Source organism: Cervus canadensis, chromosome 8 (assembly GCF_019320065.1).
Source record: "Cervus canadensis isolate Bull #8, Minnesota chromosome 8, ASM1932006v1, whole genome shotgun sequence".
NCBI lineage: Eukaryota > Metazoa > Chordata > Mammalia > Artiodactyla > Cervidae > Cervus > Cervus canadensis.
Window position 1 is genome coordinate 14,256,819 of NC_057393.1, and position 22,881 is coordinate 14,279,699.

The 22,881-nt window shown below is 49.5% G+C and overlaps 1 protein-coding gene across 1 annotated transcript; it reads left to right on the forward strand.

The window, feature by feature from the left end:
* The first annotated feature begins 4,421 nt into the window (after nucleotides 1-4,421).
* Nucleotides 4,422-8,512, forward strand: VAX1 (ventral anterior homeobox 1). Its single transcript, XM_043476908.1, has 3 exons — nucleotides 4,422-4,662; nucleotides 5,829-6,016; nucleotides 7,940-8,512. The coding sequence occupies exons 1-3, from the start codon at nucleotides 4,422-4,424 to the stop codon at nucleotides 8,510-8,512; spliced, it is 1,002 nt and encodes a 333-aa protein (XP_043332843.1).
* Nucleotides 8,513-22,881: the final 14,369 nt, after the last annotated feature.

Sequence of the window (22,881 nt, forward strand, 5' to 3'; positions counted from 1 at the left end):
TGTCAAGTTAGATGAAGGTTATGGAATAGATGATCTCTAAAAATTCTTCCAGCTCTACAGTTCTATTCTGGGTCTGTCTGCACCTGCAGACAGTAATGTGGGGGCAGGAAGGGTACTGAAGAGGGAGGCACATTTAGTTAAGAGAATAAAACACTTTTTACCTGGGGCAGCCCTGCATCCTCATGTGTTGTGTAGACAGACTTGTCTCAGATTAACCAAATAATTGACTGGATTCTCTCCTTCCGTTGCCAATGGACACACAGCTTTAGTTTTTCTGGGAGCAGCAGCTGCTTTTCTGAAATTTCCATCCCAGGGCTTCCGTCTCCCTGTGTTCTCTCAGAAACTTGTCATGGTTTTTCTGGATGGATGCCCATAGAATTTTAATCCAGTCACAAAAAAGTGCTATACATAACAAAAAGCAAAAACAGGTTATGGGTTGACTGTTTCTTTATTGAATTTGTTTTTTTTTTTTTTTCAAGGACTTGGAACATAGCAGGGCATCATTCACAGCACCATCTGAGCTGCCAGCTCAGAGCCATGGCTAGGGCCAGTAGTTAAGGGTTTGTCCTTGAAGCAGTGGAGAGAAGCCCTATATGATTTAGTAGCAACCCTGGACTCTTGGTAACTGGCTGCTTAATTTAAATTGGTTGTTTCCCCATAATACCCCATTTTCTTCCCTTTCCCAATAAGTATTGCATTTCCAATAAGGGGGAGGGGGAAAACCCTGTCCTCAAGAAGCTTAGCAGAGTCTCCCAATTTAAGCTAACTTTAAAAGGTGTAGTTCTCCAACTTTAACTTGTGGAAAGTTTCCCTGAGGAGGCAACTAGAAATGTACATTCTAGGACCCTGCTCTCAAATATTCACTCAGTAGGGTTTGAGCCAATAAAACTACATTTCACTCAATCCAGGGCAGTTTGATGTAGGAGGGTGATGGACTGCTGTGAAATGTTCATGGTTAGAAACAAACAGCATTATCAGAAACAAGAATTTCATGTTTGCATTTGTATTTCATGCAATCAGTATAAAATTCATGAAAATTGATGCCTAATACTCAGGATTCCAGGCATTAACATGAAGGTCCTTGCACTGTACCTCACCATCACTGGCAGATTCTGAAAACTCAAAGCAGGCATATTATTATCTCCCTGATGGGAAGGTTAAAAAAATTAAATGAATTTATACACCTGGTCAGTAAGTGACTGCTCAATAAATAGCTGCCACTTTTATCCTCTACAAGAAGAAGGAGGGGAAGACTGTCTGAGGCCCAACTTCACACTGGGACTTGGCTACAGTTGAGTGTATTCTTTGGTGCCAGGGAAATGCGGCCATGGATCTCCAGGACACCACCCCGGGACACCCACCGTTGTGCCCTTACTACGGGCAGGGCAGTAGTTCTGTTCCTTTGCCAGTTCAACCTCCAAGACCTATAATAAGAGGGGTGGTATGTGTGTTAGTTGCTCGGTCGTGTCAGACTCTTTGGATCCCATGGACTCTAGCCCGCCGGGCTCCTCCGTCCATGAAATTCTCCAGGCAAGACTACTGGAGTGGGTAGTCATTCCCTTCTCCGGTGGGTTTTCCCAACCCAGGGATCAAACCCGGGTCTCCCGCATTGCAGGTAGATTCTTTACCATCTGAGCCACCCACCGGGGAAGTTAAGATGTGGTGGGTGGGGCATTTTTATTTTTAAAGATTTCCCTCTGGGCCTTTGACATGTTTTTGCGGGCTTTGGAGGTGGGTGTGGCCGGGGAGGGTCCCTGCGATCTTGACTCTCCGCTGCCCGCAGGTCTCCGGAGGGAAGAAGAAGGCCCCGAATCCTCCGGAGCAAGGGACCAGGAGTGGTCGGGGTGGGGGACCATGGCCACAGCCAGGAGCCGGAGGGTTCGAGGCCCCCCCACCCCCGCCAGGTGGCGGGGAAGGGCGGGGGGAGGGGCAGGGATTTGGGGCCACACTATCTCCCAGCCCGCAGAGGCCCCAAGAACTGACTGGTTGAGCTCTGCAGGGAAACAAGGGCCCCATCCACCGCCCGAATCCTCATCAGGAGGACCCAGATCCCGGAACTGCCAAGTCCCGGCCGCGGCGCCACGCGTTGGCTCGGCCCGCGAGGGAGAGAAGCCCTCTGGGGGCCTCGGAGCGTCAACCCAGGGGTTTACTGAGAGCTGCCGCAGGTCCCCGGAGGGTTGGCTGGATTTTTACCTCAAGCCTGATCAACATATTCAGGACGGGGCCGCCGCAAGGACCCTTCTTACCCCTCTCCACGCCCACCCGCCCCTACCAGCCCACCCGCGAGACGCGGACTCAAAGACACTGTCCACTTGAGGCCGGGCTGGCGTCGAGTTTGGAGGGTCGCGCCGGTGCAGAAGGGGACCGACGGGCCACCTGTCGGCTGGGGACCCGGGAAACCAGCCGCCCCGCGGAGAGGAGCTCGGGACAATCGCGCGTACACACACACACACACACACACTCGTACACCCAACCCCCAACCAATGAAATAAAGTAAAAACCCAAGGTCTGCCTCCGGTGACAGAGGAGGCTGTCCGATTCCTTTAGGTCGGAATCGGGCAGAGCGTGGATTCATCCTGGGGGTCAGAGAGGCTGGGGGACCAAGGGGCCGGGGCGGCGGGTGAGAGCGAAGGTTCGGGCTCCGCGCCCCTCGCCATCCCCGCCCCCGACGTTAGCCGGAGTCCGGCTGGGCGGCGACCGCGGCGGCGGGAGGGTGGAGCGGGCAGAGTCCGCCTCGCTGTCAGCCCGAGCCCCGCCGAGCCCACCGCACACACTCGTACCCCTGCCTTCCCGCTCTCCCACCGGCTCGCCGTGACCCCCGCCCCAGCCCCCTCCCCTTCCCCGCCCGCCTGCCTGCCTGCCTGCCTCCGCCCCCATTCTTGGAATTGTGTGGAAAAATTCTCAGCCAAACCTCCCACCTCTCCTCTCCCCCCCACCCCCGCCCCACTCCCTTTAAAAAACCCCCTTTCCTCCCCGGCCCCTGCACTCTTTGTGAATGAGGGCAGGAACACGGCCCTTCCCCCGCCCAGGAGCCACGCCAGACCGCCGCACTCAGAGGACTGTTTGTTAATAGTCCAATTAGATAATTGCCATCTTTCACTCCTTTTGCTCCGTATTTCCCATAAAGGAATGAATGGGGAGAGCGGCGTGGAGAGGGCTTCTGCCCCGGCAAGGTGACGAGAAGGGCTGGAGCATGCTCCTTGCACAAGGCCATGCGCTTGAATTGAATCATTGTGGCCTAATCAATGCTCTTATTGGATTACTGGCTGTTGCTTTTCTCAAAGATATTGTAGCAGAGACAATGAAATAGCTAGGGGAAAACTTTTTTTTTTTTTGAAGCAGATCTCACAGTTGAGATTTTCGCGGCTCTCTCTCCCTCTCCCCCTCTCTCTCCTGCTGGACTCTCTGAGTACAAAGCTGCCCTTTGAATGGGCTGCCTCAGGGCTGCTGGAGGTGCAGGCATGAAAAAATCCAACTGGAACTAAATGAAGAGGTGGCAGATTAAGATGGCTGTCAGCGTCGAGGTGTGTTAAGGAGTTGTTTGGGAGGAAAGCTTGGCTTTTTAGAGTGTGGGGGAGATACTTTTGGGGAAAACTTTTTCTTCTTCCCCCTTCTTTTTTCCCCCCTCCTAGAGGCGACTGCTTTCTTCTGCTGAGGGTGTGTAAGGGGTTTTGTTTCTCCTCCCCCCGCCCCCCCACCATTCAGCTCTATCTGTCGAGTGTGGAGAAAGCCCCTCTAGCCGGTGTGTGAGCAGGAGGGTCAAAGGCAAAGGGAAAGTTAATAATGCCTGCTAATGGTACTAACAATTCAGGATGAATCTTGTCAAAAGTTTTTCTGGAAGTATGGGTCTTTGATTGTGTGTTTCCTGAAAGCAAGACCAATCATTTCCGTTTATTCACTGGCTAAACCCCTACTTGATTGGGGACAAGGACAGAAACCATCCATTACGATCTGATATATTATCCAAACAATTTAGTGTATTCATGAGGTAACCGAAACGTGGGGGCTGCGAAATTACCCGTAATCAATTGCAACAGCGAGTGCGCGTCCCCCCCGGGTGTCGGACAACTGCAACTCCGCGTCTCAGTAATAGGCGGGAGCCACAGCAATTCGGAGTTGCGCTGCTCGCTACCTGATCGCCAAGCTGGGGACACTGGACGTGCTCAGAAGACGCGGGCGCTGACGAGGCGGCTTCGCCGCTGCTCCGCCGGGATCCTGGACCAGACTCGCCGCCTCTCAGCGAGCGCGCCACTCGGCGGTCGCCGCTGACCCGCCCGCGGCCGCCCCGCGGGGACATTCATTCGTGCCGCTTGCCTCTCTCCGGGCCGAGCGTAAGGGCTGTATTGTTGGGGTTTTGTCCCCCCTGGTTTTTGTTTTTTTTTTCCTCGCCTTTTTTTGTTGTTGTTGCTCGTGCCTCTCCTATGTTCGGGAAACCAGACAAAATGGACGTTCGGTGCCACTCGGACACAGAGGCCGCCCGGGTCTCCAAGAACGCGCACAAGGAGAGCCGGGAGAGCAAGGGCGCGGAGGGGAACCTCCCCGCCGCCTTCCTCAAGGAGCCGCAAGGCGCCTTCTCTGCGTCGGGCGCCCAGGAAGATTGTAACAAAAGTAAAGCCAATTCAGCAGCCGACCCGGATTACTGCCGCCGGATCCTGGTCCGAGGTAGGAACGGAGCAGGGCTGCTGCGGGGCGCGTTCTTTAGGGGCGACTCTGGGACCGGAGAGGCGCGCCGCCACCTACCCCGGCCGGCGAGGTGGGTCTGCCGCCCGGGACTTAGGTGAAAGTTGCTGGCCCTCCCGGGGCCGAGGTCCCGCCCGCCACTAGGGACTCCCACCTGGGACGCACGCCCTCCAGGAGCCTCCATTCCTCCAAGCCTCGAGGGGCCCCGCCGGCTGGGCTGCTGGGGAGAGCCGAGGGACTGGGCGGGCGGGCCCAGGCTCCAGGCTGCGGCCTCCGACCCGGGAAGGCGGCAGGAAACTCTGGAGGACGTGTTTGCGTCCGGCGGATCCGAGGAACTGCGGGGAGCCTGCTTGGGGGCTCCCGCGCCCTGCAAGTCTAGCGCACCCAAGGGGACGCGGGCGCTGGAGAAGAGCTGCGGACCGCCGGCAACCGCTCGGCCAGTTGTCGCTTTGGGCCCAGGGGGCCCGGCGCCGTGCTCCAGGCTGGCCGCCGCCGCCGCTGGGAGAAGCGGCCAGGCAGGCTTGCCGGGCCGCGGATGCCGTTTTAGTGCTGGGCTCGACCCCTCTCTGCTGCGCGGGGTGCTCTCCGCTCCCGCGGTGGCGGTGGGGAGGACCGGCTCCGGCTCCAGCCGGGCGCCGCCCCCGCCAGCCGATCGCCAGGCCCTGCAGGCTCCCACTCGGTCCCTCCTCCTTCCGCCGCCCGGCTTCGGGAGGGAAGGAGACCCCGGGAAGGGGGTGGGGACCGCTGGAGTACGGTCTGGTCAGCCTGCTCTAGAGCTGGGGCTGGCAGGACCTGGGCTGGTCAGTGCTGGGACCCTCAAACTACAGGGGATCCTGTCAATGCAGCCGAGGCTCCCAGGCTGAAACGAACGTCAGCCCACTTGATTTTTTTTTTTTTTTCTCTCCCCTGTCCGAAGGGCTCTCTCAAAGGCCAACACCGATTCCCCCTCCCATCAGCTATGTGGAGTTAGTCCCCTCACCCCCCAAACACACGTAGGGTCCTTGCTTCCCGGCTGTGGCTGCACCCCCACTACCTCCACCACCCCCACCATCCGCCTCCGGACTGAGGCTCAGAAGCCAGCTCCGGCTTGGGGAGGTGGAGGAAAGCAGGAGGATGGGTTCTGATGCTTGACATCTCCCCTTCCCCAGATGCCAAGGGATCCATCCGAGAGATCATCCTCCCCAAAGGCCTGGACCTGGATCGGCCCAAGAGGACACGCACGTCCTTCACTGCCGAGCAGCTCTACCGCCTGGAGATGGAGTTCCAGCGCTGCCAGTACGTGGTTGGCCGAGAGAGAACGGAGCTCGCCCGGCAGCTCAACCTCTCCGAGACGCAGGTACTCAGAGACCAGGCCCCACACAGCTCTTTGCATCAGCCTCCCTCCCCTTCAGCCCCATCCAGCTCTAGCAGCTCTTCCTGACCACCTAGCTTGACTCTGGACCGAGCCTCCCACGGGAGGCAGAGGAATTGGGGAGGATGGAAAAGAAGGGGTGAACGCTTTCTCCCTTCTCTAAGCCATCCCTTTCCCCCTACACCCCACATCTTCCAGGACCCATGTTCTGTCCACATTGGCTTAGCTCAGGAGGCCCCCAAATCCTGTCCTTTTGATTTCTTTTTAGACCCTAGTCTTGAGAATTCCCTGCTTGCCTCTCCTTGAGGAGGAACCTATATTTGCCCCTCTTTTGGCCACCCCATTTTGGCCAGATTTCCTGGCACCACCCTCTCTGTAGATGGAAACCTTCCCTAGCACCCAGGCTCATTCAGCAAGAATGGGGTTAGGACCAAAGACCCCTGTTTCAGAGCTGTGGGTGACAACCAGGGATTAAAAAGGTGTACATTCCGGAGATCTGCTTTTGCCTACCAGGCTGCCCTGATCCTTAATGCTTTTGCTGGCCTTGAACTGGACTCAGCCCCATTCCCAGCCCCAAGCATCCACTCTGGACACCTTCAGTACCAGTGATGTGTGAGGTATGAGATAGGAAACAGATCTGGGCCCTTGGGAACCAGCACTGACAATTGTGCTTTAGGTCTTCTCCTTTATTCGAAATCCATATTTTACTGGGACTGGTCATGCGGACTCTGGGCCCAAGAGGTGTTTGGGGCCCAAGAGCTTTGCCTTGTGGAGGTCATTTAGGACCTGCCCAGGACATGGCTTCAGCTTGGCCTAGGTAAGGCATATTTATTTCTGAGGACCAGTCCCTTTGACCATGTCCAGCTCTGAAACAGATGAGGAGCATTTTAGATATGGAATCTGGGGAGAGCTGAGACCCAAGGACAGAGCATACTGGATATCCATTTTGAGTTTGAGTTGGAATGTAGCTTCACCCCTACTCTTTCTGCTACCATCCTCTTAGTTTACAAAATCTGGACAGAATAACCTTTCCCTAAAGCTGCGAAATGCCATTCTGGGCCACCAGTTAGGCCTGAAGAGGGACAGAGTAAGAAGAGGAAGTAAGAGTGGAGATTGATGGAGAGTACTTAGTTTACCCCAGCCTCCTGACTTCCTCCCATCACTCCAAAGTCCATGGATGGAGAGCAGCAGAGTTATGTTATAAATTAAGGACATCATTCAGACCCTCCAGTCCAGCGGCTGGTGAGGAGGTGGAGAAAGGTTGGCTTATAAAATGCATCCCGCACAGATTCTATGTGTAGACATCTTCCCTGCTTGCTGTTAGTTGATAGTCCATCTGACCCTAACAAGCAAGAAATAGCTTCTTGTAGCCTTCAGCAGAATTAGTGCTGCTGGGGCTAAATTCGAGCCGCTTATGGCCAGGGGCTTGGGTCCTGAAAGACAGGGCAATACTCCTTCCCATTCACGCTCACTTCCTACTTCCCTTTAGGCCTTACACCTTCTCATGGAAAAACGGGCATTTACGAAGCGCTGATCCACAGTCCCCCTGCGAGTAGTGCGGTGGCCCAGTGAAGTAACTTATGATCTTCCCATTTAGGGTCATGGACATTTTTATTTCTCTGTTGTTTGTAACCGGGGTCGGCCTAGGCCTGCTTCTATGACCCACCCGGAAGCGCAGCCTATGGGAGCTGTGTCCCCCTCTTGGCGGCCCTTGTCCCCCCAGCAACCCCACTCCCGCCGCCCTTGCCCCGCTGCTCCCAGGCCCGACTTCTCCGGCTCCAGTTTGGGGTTGGGATAGGGGCTTTGGCTGGAGTTGGGGGAAGCCCCCCGGAGCCCTTGCGCCCCGGGAGCCCGCTCGCCTTGACGCTCGTCTCCCTCTCTCCCACCCTCCCCGCGGCCGGCGCGCAGGTGAAGGTCTGGTTCCAGAACCGGCGCACGAAGCAGAAGAAGGACCAGGGCAAGGACTCGGAGCTGCGCTCGGTGGTGTCAGAGACCGCGGCCACGTGCAGCGTGCTGCGGCTGCTGGAGCAGGGCCGCCTGCTGTCGCCGCCAGGCCTGCCGGCGCTGCTGCCGCCCTGCGCCACGGGAGCGCTCGGCTCCGCGCTCCGCGGGCCCAGTCTGCCGGCCCTGGGCGCGGGCGCCGCCGCGGGCTCGGCCGCCGCCGCCGCCGCCGCCCCGGGTCCCGCCGGCGCCGCATCCCCGCACCCGCCAGCCGTGGGCGGCGCTCCAGGCCCGGGGCCCACCGGGCCCGGGGGACTGCACGCGGGCGCACCGGCCGCCGGCCATGGCCTCTTCAGCCTGCCCGTGCCCTCGCTGCTCGGCTCCGTCGCCAGCCGCCTTTCCTCCGCCCCGTTGCCAATGGCCGGTTCGCTAGCCGGGAATTTACAAGAACTCTCCGCCCGATACCTGAGCTCCTCGGCCTTCGAGCCTTACTCCCGGACCAACAATAAAGAAGGGGCAGAGAAAAAAGCGCTGGACTGATTTGAAGTGTTTCCCTGTATTTATATTTATAGTATCTATTGTGGTGATATTTATGGACTCACGCGCATTAGGCACCGGGGCTCCTGAGCTGGGCACCCGGCTCCCAAGAGGCCTCTGACAGCTCTCCTCCCCACCAGTTTCTGCTACTATTTGGGCTACCCCACCCCCCCTCCTCTGTGTCCTCCCACACCCACCCTCCGGCGCCAACTTCCTTCTGAATCCAGGAGAATCCAAAGAATTGGGGGGGGAAAACCAACCTGATGCCCCAACCAGTGCCTGGCCCTGGAGGGAAAGACTGGTTCTAAGTCCAAAGCACAGGACATCTGCTTTAGATCGAGCCGCTGCTGCCGTTCATTATGCTTATGAATATTTGAAAAAGGGAAGCTGCAAGCAGACCCCAGCTGAAAAGGCTGACAGGTTTCGTTAGACCAAAAAGGAGGAGGCTCCTTCCTCTCGCCGGAGAAACCAGGGCTTTTGGAAGCTGCTGGGCCCCACTTTGCGGACACACAGGCAGCTTCCTGGCTGGACAAATCGTGCCGAATCTTCTCCCCTTTAGAAAAACTCCCATCACCACCAACCCCGATCCCAGGAGATAATAAACCAAACATCGTGATAGGCGACGGTGGTAATACGTTTGATCTAATCAGCAATAAAAGGAGAGTAATTACCATACAGAACCAAGTGGAGTGGAAGCAGTTTTTTAAAAACTCATAGCGATGGAGTTAGGAAGCCGTAAGAAAATTCGGGATAGAAAATGCATCCAGGGCATTGCAAAATTAAAGATCCGGTGTTACGACTTTAAACAGGAATTGAAAAGGGAAAAAAGCAAAAGAAATGCCTATGCCGCGAATGATGGAAAATTCAGGATCTTCTCCGAGGCTGCTGTGGGAGACAACCGACGGCATCACCCTCCTCCGGGAGAGAGTAATGCAGCTCCCGGCCGCCCCGCCCCACCGTCTCCCGGATCTGTGGCTCCGGGCAGCATTGCTAGGTTTGGAAACAAATCAGTGCCCATCCCTCTCCCCCACCCACCGGATTCACACAACCCTCCAGCACGCTGGAAACGTCCGAATGGCGGCCGCGAACAACAGGGCGACCCGGCCTCCTCTGTCGGTAGTCTCCGCATCCGGATCAGTTCCCTGCGTGATTAGGAAAAGCATCCTTTCCCACCTCCTTCCCTATAAAACAACAACAACAAAAACAGAATTTCCACGGTTCCAAGTGAGAAACCCGGACCTCCACTCGGTCGCGGCATCACCCCTTCCCCCGCGACAACGCCCATCCCCACGGCCACGGCCGCGCCTATCTTGACCAAAACCATAGACCCAGACCGCGGGTGCTGCAGCATCTAAGAATGTATTCCTCCATCCGAAGTGAGCCGCAGAGCATTTTAAAAATAGTAATTTTATTGTAAATTATTTACATCGGAAGCTTTTCCCCCTTTTCCTTTTTTCTTTCTTTTTCTCTTTTTCTTTCTCTCCTTTTTTTCTTTTTTTAGGCAAATAGTGAAGAAAATAATGAACGATTCACACGCGGGTAGGTGTTACTGAATCCTGACTACTAACTGTTCTGAATGTTTTGGATATTTGAATGTTTTGTATTTATGTGGTGAGAGTGAAATATATATATCTATGATGATAAACGAGGTGTATTTTTGTCTTGTATTTGAAGGATTAAAAAAAAAAAACCAGAAGAGAAAAGACTCAGCAATGATGAGTCTGGGGCAGAGGGTGGCTGCCCTGCGGGTGCCCCGGGCCCTACAGCTGGTACCCTGAGCTCCGGGAGAGAGGTTTTCAGACAGAGGAGCCTGCCACGATGTTCGTTCGACTTCCATGAGGGTCTCACTCTCCCGGCCCTCTGTCCCAGTGGAATCCGACTTTCAGTCCCTCTCTCCTCCGTCTCCCACTTTGATGTTTCTTAGCTTATTTAGGAATTTGTCTCTGGACACCCTGGAGTTCCTGCCTAATGACAACGCTTCCAGCTTCTAGAGTTTTCCAGCCGCATCTCTGTGGTGGTAGTATGTTGGATTTGTGCAATCACAGGGTCCCGAAGAGGGAAGATTTGCCTTTCTTCTGACTTATAAGAAGTCGATCGGCTGTCAAAGAGAAACTTTGAAGGAGCAAGAGAATAAAATAGATATTAATTCTTGCAGAGATCTCTCCACCGCCGCCACCTCCACCCCATCCCGCTACACACACAATGGTGACCCATGTAGATTTTGCAGTCAGAAATCTGGGAGAGCTAGGAGGCCTGGGGATGGTACCCTGGGACACACTCTCCTAACCCTAGCCCTCTCTTCGTGGCTTCAGAACTGCTGGGGGGCGGGATGGGAGGGTCACAGTTCTCTTGCGGAAATGGCCCAAGTGAGGCCCCTCGGGCCCCCACGAGTGTACCGCGCCTAAACAGCAAGTTTGAGGCATCCAAAATCAGGCGGCGGCACAGTGCGGGCCGGTGGAGTTCCTGAGCTGAGTGTGAGTTGCTCTCTACGGGTTTAGGACCTTCGCTGTGAGCTCACGGTATTCCCCCCCACCCCCTCCCAGGGGCTCAGAGCGGCCGCAAACCCTAGACTGTTTCTCAGGGTCCCTACACACCCCTCAGCTTTGCTACCTTTCTGCTTTCCCCTCCCTGTCCTTTCTTCCTCCCCTCTTTTCCCTCCTCCCCGATTTGTATCTTTGTCTTTCTCTCTAAGGACCTCTCTCCTCTGGTGGGCTCTCTGTCTCCACCCTCTTGTTTCCACCCTTTTCCATCGCTTCTCCAGACTGTCTCCCTTCTTCCACTCAGTCTCCAATTGGAGATTTCCACTGCCCCCGGTCTCTCCCTCTCCCTCTCTCTTTCTCCCTGCTTTCTGATCCCTCTGTCTGCCCGGGTGGCCCCCAGGCCAATGCGTGGGTGGCTCTTACTGCAGTTTCATGGCTGGTGGCCGGGGGCCTGCAAGGGGGAAGAAGGGAGTGAGAAGGTGGCATAATTTTATAGAACAAAGGAAAGTACAAAAATTCCAGCTTCAGGGCCCCCAAGAAGCTCAGCCCCCTGCCCTAGGAGCCTCAGCCTGGGGAGTCATCAAGAATATCCCTTACCAGTTCCCTGGCCTTTCTCCTTTTGCTTTTTATCCTTAAAAGGAGAAAGGACCAGTTACAGACTCTCTTCTCTGCTCTCACCTCCCTTCCCCTCCCTGGCTTTGGGAGAGCTGCTGAGCATTTCGACTGCCACTTGGAGCAAAGTTGTTCTTAGACTCCTTTGCACGGAATAAGAATTACAATTTTAATTAAAAAATATTTATAGACAATTAATTTCATTTTAATGCCTGCCCTGTCTCCTCTCCCTCCCAAAGGGCCTCCAGCCAGTTGCTTTGGTCCTTGGAATCCTCCAGTGAAGCCTCTGGCCCCCAACTAGTTACTCATAGGCCAAGGAGGAGGCTGGTGGCTTCTGGGACAACAGCTGGCCCTTTTTGGGGAGAAGGTGGAAGAGTGCTGGGGTCAAGGAGAACAGCTGGAGGTGGGCGTGCTGAAAGGAATCTCATGCCCAGGCCTGCACAAAGCCATATCCAAGTTAGCTCAGAGCAGAGAAGAAAAAGGGAAAACATCTTACCAAACTTCTGTGATTTTGGTGGTTAGGTGTGGCAAAGACGAGGGAAGTCACTCCAGGAGCTGAACCAGACATGATTACATCCGTGCTTGCAGTTGGCCTAACTGAGCCAGAATCAATTTGTAATGAGTAGCATTTAGCAATTCTTTATACAAAACAGCCTTTGCATACACCACCTCTATTTCTCCTTACTTCCAGAGGTCTAGCCTCATTTTAAAGAGCTCCATACAGCCCCCCCACCCCACCCCGGGGAGCCCTCAAATGACTTGCTTATGACCACCTAGTTAGAACCACAGGACTATAAGCTCCCCCTAGGTTCAGGGCCTTCCTCTTTCTATTTCTTCCTCTTCTCTCCCTCTCTCTCTTGCCTCCCTCCTTCCCTCACTCCCTCCTTTCCTTCATTCCCTTCTTTTGTGTCCGAAGTGTCTGGCTCACAGTTAACCGAACTCTTTAGCCTATTTGCATCCATGTCTGCCACCTCCTATTTTCCAGGCCTCTTTCTACTACACCAGCTGCTGAGGATTAACTTGGTGCCTTCATCAAGAGATACGAATTTCTCCCTTCTTTATGTTTTCTTTTTTTTTTTCCTGCCAGTACCCAACTCCTTCCCTCTACTTCTCTCTGAAATGATGTCCATTACCCTGTTTACCTTACACTTTGTATCTTCCAATCTCCTGCAGTCCTGAGGCTGACTTAAATACCTGGTCAGAACTGTCTACTAACTCAGGGTTTCTCAAGATACAAATGAAAACCACCTGCTATAGAATCACTTGGGGACTAGTTAAAATGCAGATTCTTAAACCTCAGCCCCATCTAATAATCAGAAACTCTGGGGGTGGGTTCAGGAGTGTGCATTGTTAACTAGTTTCCTATGTGATCCTTATCCACTCTAACATTTGAGAATTCCTGTACTCAAAGGCAAACTCACAGAGACCTCCTACATCTGGCCTAGGGCCTGGTGTTTGGTAGGAATACAATGCATGTTTATTAAACACAATAATCCACATTTTCTGACACAATTTCTTGGATCACCTCATACTATTATAATTTAACACCATTTCTACATTGGGAAATCCTTACAGATCAGAGTCTTTTCACTTAAGTAGATTTCATTTTAATGAAGCAGGAGAGGAAGATGGATAGATTCTGGTGGTATCTCAAATCTAAGGGTGGGGCTTCCTCAGTAGTTAAGTGGTAAAGAATCCACCTGCTAATGCAGGATATGCAGGTTTCATCCTTGGATCAGGAAGATCCACTGGAGAAGGAAATGGCAACTCACTTCTGTAGTCTTGCCTGGGAAATTCCATAGACAGAGGAGCCTGGTGGGTTACACAGTCCATGGGGTCTCAAGAGTCAGACACGACTTAGCAACTCGACAAGAACAACAAGAACAAATCCAAGGGAAGGTCTTTTATTAACCTAACTGGGACCATCTTGTTGGGCTGCTCCTGTTCAGACCTGGGAGTTTGGGGAGGGCAGAAGGAGAGCCCTCCATATTTGCTGAAATACACTCAGGTGCATACCTTTCTTGACGGGACCCAAAGGTGTCGGTTGGAGAGACGTCAGAGTTGTGATAGGAGCAAGGCCACCAGGTCCAGAGGAACTGGCATGGAATATACATGGAAGCTGAAAACGAGTACCACAGTCTCTGGTTTATTTAGTTGATAAGAAACTTATTTTCTATCTAGAAGCATATGTGCTTTTCCTCTTAGCCTGAAAACAGAAAATAAATGTTGTTTACGTGGTAGTGGTGTATCCATTCTTTGAAAGAGCAGGCACTCACACACACACACTCCTCAGTATCTCACAAGGCTCAGGATGGTGACTTGCTGCACTAAGAGAAAGTAATGCATCTTAGCGGTTACTAGTTATGGGCTCCAGGGTCAGAGTGACATGGGTTCACATACTAGGTCCTCCACTTAGTAGCTGTGTAATCCTGAACACATTACCCAGCTGGTTGTGTTAAGCCTGTGTCTACATATGTCATATGGAGGTAATAATGGTAGCTCCTCATAGAATTTTCTTGAATAGTCAATTAGATAAGGCATGTAAAGCATCTGGTACAACCTAGTATCAACATTCGAATATTACCTGTTTATTACAAGACTGGGCTACTGTGGTAGCTGATGCTCTGAGACTCTCTCCAGGCCTCAGTTTCCCCATCTCTACAGTGAGGGGGTTGGCTTTAAGTCCTGACTTGTGGAAAAGACTCAGAATTGTGGGTAAGTCAGTCATAATGGAATTTACTCTCCCTGCCTTTAGAACGGACACCACAGCCATCAGTAAGAACAGCACTTTTTACCAAAAGTGTTAAATTATTATTTTAATGACTTGGTAGACAGCCTTCAACTGTCAGTTGTCAGGCAGTCCTCAGCAGTAAGTCTCTTTCGGGAGTTGCCTCAGCTGAAGAGAACCAGAGACCCACCTTGCCCAAGGTCATCCCCAGTTTCCCAGGGTAGCCTCCAATGACTGAGAAACCTGGAGATAAGCGTGCTGGTCCATGCTCCAACTTTGGATAGTTTTGGAGGGCCATCCCATATGGTTCTGGTGAGACTTCAGTGCAGCTTGACTTCTCCTGTCCAATACTACCTTCTTATTTTCCCTTCCTTGTTGGACTTGGAGCATTCCTAATAAACCTCCTACATGCCAGTCTCTCCACCTCTTAGGGAACCTGACTTGCATCAAATATCATGGGAAAGAGCAGGTTGAGTGGTGGAATTGGAGAGGAAACACTGAGGACTAGAGCACAGAGTGACTTTGGGCAGATGGTGGGTGAAGAGGCAGAAATACAGGCAGAGCCCAGCATACAATGTTAACCATATTTGGACTTGACCATTAAGGTGATAGGGAGTCACTGAAAGTTTCTCCCAAGGGGATCATGAAATCATTGCAGGTCTATATTTTGTTTCTTTTTAACATTTTTTAAAAATATAATTTTAAGTCATTTTCCATTTACAGTTACTACAAAATGTTGGCTATATTCCCCATGTAGTACAATACATCCTTGAGCCTATCTTACACACATTAGTTTGTATTGTATCTCTCATCTCCTCCCCCTTCCCCCATATTGTCCCCAGCCCCAGGACCACCAGTTCGTTTTCTGTATCTGTGAGTTGCCGGTCTATATTTTGAAAGATGTTTTGGCAGTTGAGGGGATGATACGGAAACAGGAGCGCAAGGATTCTTGAGCCAGAGGTCAGTTGGTGAGTTCACGGCAAGAGGGACAAGAGAGGACGACGGTGGTGGCCGCAGGGCGGCGGCAGCATCAGTTGATGCAGTAGCAGCAAAAATGGAGAAAAGAGGATGGGTTCAAGGTATTTCCTGAGTTTAAATCAACAGATCTTAGTCATCAAATGGAGGTCACGGGGTGGTGGCATTCATTCCAAGACTGGCTCAAGGGGAACTTTGAAATTACATTCTTTGAGTCATGGAAGGAATGAGATGCGTGAACCCCAGAAGGGTTTGAGCCCCCAAGGCTTTGGTGGCAGCAGTGAGTTCCGGTGGAAGCCCTGGACCCGTCGGTGGGAGGGTCAAAGGGTAGGAAGATCACGGAGCATGCGCCCTCTGCACAAGCCCGGCGTGCACACTAGGCACTGCTTCTCAGCGGCAGGAGGGTCGGAAGGATTTCTCGGGGTGACTGGGCTTCTAGTCGCCTGTGCCAGGACCCCCGCCCCTCACCCCTTTCCCCTCCCGAGGGGCATAGTATGCACTCACATGAGGTGCCAGCTGCCAAGGAAGTGGAGAGCTGACCTCCTGCCTTGACCTAGTCTGAACCTGACCGTGGCGCCCTGTTGCCAGTCTGTCCAGGAATAAGCAATGGAAACGCCTTCCGTGAAGGTCGGTCTCTGAAGAGGTAAGCAGCGACCAGGTCTGTGGAGCACCACCGGCATGAGAAGGTGTGGCCTCCAAGCCTGAAGCCCCTTGTCCCCACCTGACAGCTCAGCTCATGAAAGAGGAGCGTGAGGCAGGCCCGATGCTACCTCTCCAGTCTGCAGACCAGCGCTCTGGGCAGCAACACAAGCTGGACCCCAGTCATGGACTCACTCATCTCTTGGAAGAAGAGAAACAGGGATGCAGAGTTTGCTAAAAACTCCCAATAGTAAGTGCCTGGGTTTTGCTTTATTTTCGTTTTCTTTCATTTGCTAATGAGACTGCCATCTATTAAATAGGATGTTGAGAGTTGGACTATAAAGAAAGCTGAGTGCCGAAGAATTGATGCTTTTGAACTGTGGTGTTGGAGAAGACTCTTGAGAGTCCCTTGGACTGCAAGGAGATCCAACCAGTCCACCCTAGAGGAAATAGGTCCTGAATATTCATTGGAAGGACTGATGATGAAGCTGAAACTCCAATACTTTGGCCACCTGATGCCTAGAACCAACTCGTTGGAAAAGACCCTGATTCTGGGAAAGATTGAAGGTGGGAGGAGAAGGGGATGACAGAGGATGAGATGGTTGGATGGCATCACCAATGCAATGAACATGAGTTTGAGTAAGCCCCGGGAGTTGGTAATGGACAGGGAAGACTGGTGTGCTGCAGTCCATGGGGTCACAAAGAGCCGGACATGACTGAGTGACTGAACTGAAACTGAATTAGACAGGTGGTCAGTAGGGAAGTTCATCTAGCCCATTGTACTTAGGTTCAGACTTTCCATTCCAAGGAAGAGCTAAATGCAAGTTTAATGTTTCTGTCCCAGTTGTCAGTTGATGCTCTGGGCTTGGCAGAGCAAGCCCAGAGAGGTGAGAGGGCGTTTATTCTTAGGTTAGGTTGAGCAGAGAGCTTATCAGGAAGGGCTGTAGGATTCTGAGATGATCAGGAAGGTGTTTCAGGCCTCCGCAAAGGCAGCTTAGGGAGAAATTGGAGAGGGAAGGGAATAAAATGAAACAGAGTGAAAGGAGGTGTCGGGGACACACAGTGAGTGGAGGTGAAAGATGAGGCTGGAAAAGTAGCTCCATCGAGAAAGGTCTTGAATACCAAGCCAAAGGTCTTTATTCTGTTGGCAAACAAGAGGGTTTTAGTAACCAGCAATGAGTGGAAAACTGGATCAGGCAGGTGCAGACAGAGGAGAAATATTAGTGAATCCTGAAGTTAGGTATTGAGATCTGAAATTAGGCTGCAGGTGGGGAGAATGGAAAGTAGGTAGGAGTTAATGTTTTTTATCTTATCAGCGATGGAGGCTAGGGGTAAACCAATACATTGATACCAAAACTCCTAAACAAAAGCATTATTTTATTTTAAGGTTCTTTTCCTGCTTTTCTTATGAATGTCTCTGTTCAGAGACAAGGGGGAAGGTGGTGAATAAGTTTCAGCTCTGGTGCTAACTTAGATTGATCGATGGTGGCTGCCTGTCATACTAAGTTGCAGAGGATTCTGAAGCTCTTCAACAATCAGTTGGAAAAGTGTGCTGATCATCAGTGGTGTCTCCCATAGCCATCAGAGCTGTTTTTGTAATTCTGAGAAGTGCAAAATTCAGGCTGCTTCTCTAGGTTCTGAGTGAGGAGCTGGGTCCAGTTTTGGCTCAGTAGGTTTTTCTTAGCCTGGAAAGTCATGGCAGAGTGGGGAGCTGATTCCAAGTAACCCAGGGGCAAGGGCTTGCAGCAAGCATCCCAGCCATCACAGACCCCTGCAATTTGGCCATATTAAGAAAACTTGGGCTTGAAGTCCATCTCTGCCTTTCATTTAGCCATGTGAACTTAGACAAATTACTCAACCCCTTTCGATCAGAATATTCATCTACAAAATAGATGGATAAATAATAAATAAATAAATAATAAAATGGAAACGTATTACTTTTTCAACCTAAGCATAAGTACTTTAACATAGTGACCAACTGTGAGCTCAACAAGTATTGATCAGCTGCTTATTTTCCATTTTGAACATAACCTTGTCTTTAGGTCTTGAGCATCAACTTCTGACTAGATTTTCACCTGGGGAAAATTTTGTAACTGTGATCTTTGTGAAGATTCACTGAGATCTTGGATGTAGAGTACATGACATAGAATACGAGAGTCCTCTTTGCAAATTGGTAGAACAAAGGATACACTTTCAACATTTTGGTGTCTCCAAAGCAGTTTAGTTTTATGTATTTATTTTTTGGCTCTGGTGGGTCTTCGTTGCTGCATGTGGACTTTCTCTAGTTGTGGCAGCAGGGGCTACTCTTCCTTGCAATATTCGGGCTTCTCACTGAGGTGGCTTCCCTTGTTGCAGAACATGGGCACACGGATTGCAGTAGTTGCAGTGCGTGGACTCAGTAGTCTTGGCTCGAGGGCTCTAGAGCACTGGCTCAGGAGCTGTGCACATGGGCACAGTTGCTCTGAGCCATGTGGGATCTTCCCGGACCAGGGATGGAACCCGTGTCCCTTGCATTGCAAGGTGGATTCTTAGCCACTGGACCACCAGAAAAGTCTGCAGAGCAGTTTTTATGCATTTTTACAAACACACTCACTCATACATGTTGTTAAGTTTTCTGTTTTCCCTTGACATAAACAGGTTCATTTTGTACATACTGTTTTGTGTTTTATAACTTTCTTTTCACTTAACAGCATATCTTGGAGATCCTGTTATGTCATTGCTTATAGGTCTGTTTTATTAACCTCTCTAAATTTCATAGTATGGGTGTATCACTTACTGATGGAAATTTGTTTTCCTTTTTTTTTTGCCTTTACAGATATATTTATGAGAACATTACTGCGCCTTTGCATGTATATGATATTTCTGAAAGTGGAATTATTGAGTCAAACAATATGTGTTTTAACAATTTCAATAGGTACTACTCAAAGACTGAATGAGTTTATTTATATATTCCCACTCACAATTTTTTGAAAGTTGGTCTGGGTAGTTTAATTTCTACCCCATGGATAGAGGAGCCTGATGGGTTGCAGTCCACGGAATTACAGAGTCAGAGACGACTGAATGACTAAGCACATTCCTGGATATGGTCCATCTGAGACTCTTCTATAGGCTAACTTCTCAAATAATTGGTGTTGAAACTACGTACAACATGAATACCCAGAATGTACTGCAAAAAATAGCTTGCTGCTTCTCTTTTCTGGATTATTAATCTTGTAGATCATTTAGGATCTCCTTTAAAACTAAACAGATTTATTTTCAAGGGATAAAAAGTTAAAGTGTCAAGACTTTTCATAGAAGAGCAGTCCCCTGCCCTCATTCTCAAGCTGTAACCACCTTAAATTTGTTTGAATTTTTTCTTTCACTTTTTAACTCCTCCCCTTCATCTCCTTTATATGTCCATAGTTATTCCCCTCCAATACTCAGTTTAGTTTTAACATTTTTAGGAGGGGGTGGCTAGACCAACATTTAGCATTTACATTATTATGGCAAACAAATCCTATTCACAGTTGAGCTGTTTACTATATATACTATGAATCCATTGTTTGCAAGCAACTTTTGTTTTTCCTGGACGTAGTCATTTTTTAAACATTTTTTCAAATGTAAGAATAGATGAGGAAAAACACTTTCCTTAGGAATAGCGCTTTTTTTTTGTTTACACATGGCATGTGTGTGTGTTGTCATGTCTGACTTTTTGGGACCCTCTGGACAGTAGCCCACTAGGCTCCTCTGTCCCTGAAATTTTCCAGGCAAGAATACTGGCGTGGGTTGCCATTTCCTACTCTCGGGGTTCATCCCAAATGTGGAAAAACCAGAGATTCTCTGTATCAAATGGGAGGTCCTGATCTGTTTTTGTTTTAATTTTTGCATGTACCCTACAGCAGGTGTGATCTTAGTTCCCAGTCAGAGATTGAACTTTCACCCCCTGCATTGGAAGTCTTAACTTCCAGTCCAGTCTTAAATCCAGTCTTAACCACTGGACCACCAAGGAAGTCCCTAAACATTTTTTGCTTAATTGGTTCTTTGTGTACTACACAAATTCATTTCAAAGTCTGCTGTGAGTGTAAATCTTACAGTTAGTTCATATGCATCAAATATTCTCCCAGTTCCTTCTTTGTGGAGACATCTTTCTTGGTGGTTTTGTCCTGCTCTAATGAGGAATGCTGGCCCTTTAAGCTGGTGACACAGCTGTTTTCCTAGCATCTTTCTTTGCTTTTATTCTGGGGATCATCCTCTCCTCCTGAGTTGGAAGCTCTGTCTCCTGGATTTTGTTTCTTCTTTGATGATTTACTCCTTTGTTTTGATAGGGCATTTCCTTCATTGGCTCCTTGAGACATGGTGAATGGAGGTAATTTTTGAGAGTTTGCATGTCTGAAAGTGGCCCTATTCTACCTTTACACTTACATGATTATTCACTTGAATGTAGACTTCTTGGTTGGAACTACCTTTTCTCAGAATTTTGAAGACATTTCTTTATTGCCTTCTAAGCTCTAGTGTTGCTGATAAATCCAGTGTTTTTCTGACTTATAGTTTTTTGGTTTTTTTTTTTAATATGATTGTTATTTCTCTCTGGAAGGTTTTGGAGTCTTTTCTCTATCCTGGTGTTCTGAACTTTCAAAGAAGTGTGCTTAGAGTAGGCCTTTTTATAGTCATTATGCTGGTACTCAATGAGTCTTTCATATACTTCATTGGGAAATTATCTTGCATTATTTCTTTGATAATTTCTTTCTTTCTTTTTCCTCTGGCCATTTTCCTGGAATTTCTGTTATTTGGCTATTGGATCTCCTGGACTGATCTTGTAATTTTCTTTCCTAGTTTCTGTCACTTGATGTTTTGGATGAGTTAATATGTTATAAAGTCCTTAGAACAGTGCCTGGCCAACTTTATCTTCTAATACAAGATTAGAAAACTTCATTCTGCTAAGATTTTCATTTTGGCTATTGCATTTTGCATTTTCAGTATCCAGGATCTGTGTTTGATTTTTTAAATCTGAGCTGTACAGTGTGGCATTCACTAGTCACATGTGGCTACTTAAATTAAAATTAAGTACAGTCAAAATTCAGTTCTAGGTTGTATAACTACATTTTGAGTGATCTATGGCCGCATGTAACTAGTACCTACCATATTAGACAATGTAAATGTGGAACATTTCCATCATTACAGAAGGGTCTATCGGACAGTGTTGCTCTAAATTATTTTAAAAATGTAATATCCTGTTATTGTTTCAAGAATGCACTCTCTTATTTCTCTGAGAATATTTTTTTTTAATTTATTTATTTATTTGGCTGCATAGGTCTTAGTTTCGGCACGCAGGATCATCGATCTTCATTGTGGCAGGAGAACTCTTTAGTAACTCTTAGTTGTGGCACGTGGGATCTAGTTCCCTGACCAGGGATCGAACCCAGGCCCCCTGTATTGGGAGCGTGGAGTCTTAGCCACTGGGCCACCAGGAAAATCCCCCCAGTCTCTACCTTTGAGGAGTAAATGCCCCACCTTTCAGAAGTTGAAGAATAAATTTAGGTGGAAAGAAAGAATTTTATGTAAATACCCAACAATGTAAGTTGGAGTTAGATTCTGGAAGGCTCTGAATGAAGGGCAAATGATTCAAACCATCAGAACAGACATTGGCTTTCCAATACACAGTTTTGGAGGGGTAAGTATTTGACTTTAGACAATGTTGCTTTATAACTTACATGGGACTTAGTTCCCTTATTTGTAAAATGAGCAGAATAAAAATAGCTCTTATACCTCTTATCTGGTGGCTGCACGGCGCTAGAGTGGCTGTGAGGAGATAACCTACGTCCAAGGGCAGAGAAGCCCCAGCAAGATGATAGGGCTTGAAATTAAAAGACTCTTGCTCCTTGGAAGAAAAGCTATGACCAACCTAGACAGCATATTAAAAAGCAGAGACATTACTTTGCCAACAAAAGTCCGTCTAGTCAAAGCTATGGTTTTTCCAGTAGCCATGTATGGATGTGAGAGTTGGACTGTGAAGAAAGCTGAGCACCAAAGAGTTGATGCTTTTGAACTGTGGTGTTGGAGAAGACTCTTGGGAGTCCCTTGGACTGCAAGGAGATCCAACCAGTCCATCCTAAAGGAAATCAGTCCTGAATATTCATTGGAGGGACTGATGCTAAAGCTGAAACTCCAATACTTTGGCCACCTGATGCAAAGAACTGACTCATTTGAAAAGACTCTGATGCTGGGAAAGATTGAAGATGGGAGGAGAAGGGGATGACAGAGATGAGATGGTTGGATGGTATCACTGGCTCAATTGACATGAGTTTGAGTAAACTCCGGGAGTTGATGATGGACAGGGAGGCCTGGCGTGCTGCAGTCCATGGCGTTGCAAAGAGTTTGATATGACTGAGCAACTAAACTGAACTGAAACCTCATATCTATTTAGCTCTTGCCACGTGGCAGATTCTAAATTCTAAATTTTATATATAAATTATCTACCTACCTATCTATTGTCTTCTTTGATTTTCATATCTCTGTAAAGTCATTCCTCTTTCTTTCCTCCTTCCTTCCTTCCTCCCTTCCTCCCTTTCCTGAGAAGTTTACCAGTGAGTTGCTTGTAAAGGGTGCTTGTAAGGGAGAGTCACTTCCTGTGGATCTTCAGAAAGTCGATTAATGATTCCTAACACCACCCACAGGGATCTCCAATGACATTCGCACAGCAGTTTTAACCTTGTCCTTTCAGGCACAAATGTGACATTTGCCCAAGATTGTGAGATCTTCTTAAGAAAGTGTGATTGAGAAATCAAAATGTTGCTAGCGATCATTTTCTTATACTTCACACTAATGATTCTTAAATCTTTTGCTTTAGGAATCTTTCATTCTCTTAAAAAATATTGAGTACACCAAAGAGATTTTTAGTTACATGGATTATATCTATTGACAGTTACTTTACTAGTAATGAAAAGGCAGAAATTTCAAAA